Raw genomic sequence first — 1850 nt, 5'->3', positions numbered from 1 at the left:
ATAACATGATATAAAACTCAAAAAAGTTGATTTTACATGATATTGCCCTTTTAAAATTCCAATGTGTGTGTTTGTGAACAGAATATTAAAAACAGAAAAGCAGGAAATATAAGATTGGCTTTAAAGTGAGATACCCTTAAACCTTGGTCGCCTGAAAATGTTTCACATGTGAGCAGGAAGTAAGTAAGTTGATTTTAGGTCTAATCAATGATCCTGTCAGGTTGTTTCGTAGAGAAAAGATGAAAAATTAATGAGGAAATATGATGGATGGTGAGAAGATCAAAGCAGCTAAAATATGTGAACAGGTGGATGATTCACAGAAAAACAGACCTTTGCTCAGTTAAAATAAATAAATTCTTGTGACAGCGTGTGAAGCAGCAATTATAGCTTCATTAGATCTCTGAAGAGAGGTGATAAAGAYGTATAAATCACTGATTGCGAGTTTTATAATAAAATTTACAGACTTCTGCAAGAAAACAGAAACWTCTCTGCACTCAATTAGAAGTTTACTTTGATCTCAGCTTAGTTTTTAGCTACTGTTTTGCTGATTTTATTGTTTAGTTTTTTCTCATTTTAGCTAATCACTAGTCTGTTTGTTGGCGTTGTAATTCATAAAAAAAATGTCATAAATTCAGAGTTTCAGGATRAATAAATCAAAATCTCACCATCTTATAAAGATCGGACACACTGATCTGCTCCTCATCAACCATCTCAAACTCTTTCCTTGGTACCAGGTCCAGACCCAGGTGTCTGAGAAACACAAAGAGAGGAAAGAAAATCAGAGGTAATATTTAACTAAAACCTACACCAAGTTCTTTTCATRTTTATTCACACGGTTTTGGTTTTAATTCAATAAAATTATAATTAATATGCAAATCCTCGTGGAAGAGTCTGAACAAATACTTCTTTACTAATTATCATCTCCTGAGAAAGAAGTGTTTTCTTTAAATAAGCTCCTGCTTTTCAACCTGTGGTATTAGTATTATCTATTTGCTTTTAAAAAATCAGCTCAGAAAAGTTTATCGTTATAATTAAAACTTCACATGCTTCTTGTGAGGTCGGTGATGTGAAAAACTTGGGCAGATTCAGCTCCAAAATATGTATTTTATTTTTGTGTGTGTGTTTGTGTGAGTTTGTGAGTTTTCTCACTCGTTGCCCCAGTCCAGTCTGACGGTGATGTGTCGTTTGACGTCTCTGCTCTGGTCCTGGGTCAGGTGACCCGACAGCAGCTGCCTCCTCAGGTCGATCAGCTCCATCATCACGTGTCGAACCTTGTAGAACAGATCCACYTTGTGTTTCTGATGGAAACAAAGCAAAATAAAGAGAAAACCCCTGAATTTTTATAGTGGTTCAAGCAGAAATAACATTTTTCACATTGTTTTTATTCAGCAGATGATTGATGCTTTATGTTACAATTGACTGACTCAGCCTATTATTTAACTCGACTTTTATCATCCATCTGAAACAAAAGTTATTTCAATGTAAAGCTCTCTAAARCAGTTTTTATAAAAACCACAATGAGATTTTCTAACTGGAGTTATTTTAAGACTCCTCTCAGACGAGCTGTTGGATCGACTCCACTGAAAGATTTTCTGCCCGATATTCCGAATTGATAATCCTCTGAGCAATCTCTGCCTCAGGCAAGAGTTTATTATCAATAACTGCACAAAACACCACTTTCAGAGTAAAAATAAATAAATAAAATAAAACCACAACTATTTCTTTCAAAACTAAAACACCAAATCCTATCAGGTCTGAGAGGTGATGCTGAGACACTTCAGTGTGTCAGCAGAACATCTGAGTTCATACACCTGCTAACACACACACACACACACACACACACACACACA

At 35.2% G+C, this 1850-nt stretch overlaps 1 protein-coding gene across 1 annotated transcript in view; it reads right to left on the bottom strand.

Annotated features, from left to right (window-relative positions):
• Positions 1-1850, bottom strand: part of dock3 (dedicator of cytokinesis 3) — a gene marked incomplete in the record, with an annotated part of 147558 nt that overhangs the window by 46966 nt on the left and 98742 nt on the right. The window contains 2 exon segments of the mRNA XM_014016064.1: positions 666-750; positions 1150-1298. Coding sequence (XP_013871518.1) covers positions 666-750; positions 1150-1298 — 234 coding nt within the window.

The sequence above is a fragment of the Austrofundulus limnaeus genome, unplaced genomic scaffold (assembly GCF_001266775.1).
Source record: "Austrofundulus limnaeus strain Quisiro unplaced genomic scaffold, Austrofundulus_limnaeus-1.0 Scaffold137, whole genome shotgun sequence".
NCBI classification, from domain to species: Eukaryota; Metazoa; Chordata; class Actinopteri; order Cyprinodontiformes; family Rivulidae; genus Austrofundulus; species Austrofundulus limnaeus.
The sequence above is the reverse complement of the archived record's forward strand: the minus strand, read 5'-3'. Positions and strand labels throughout refer to the sequence as shown.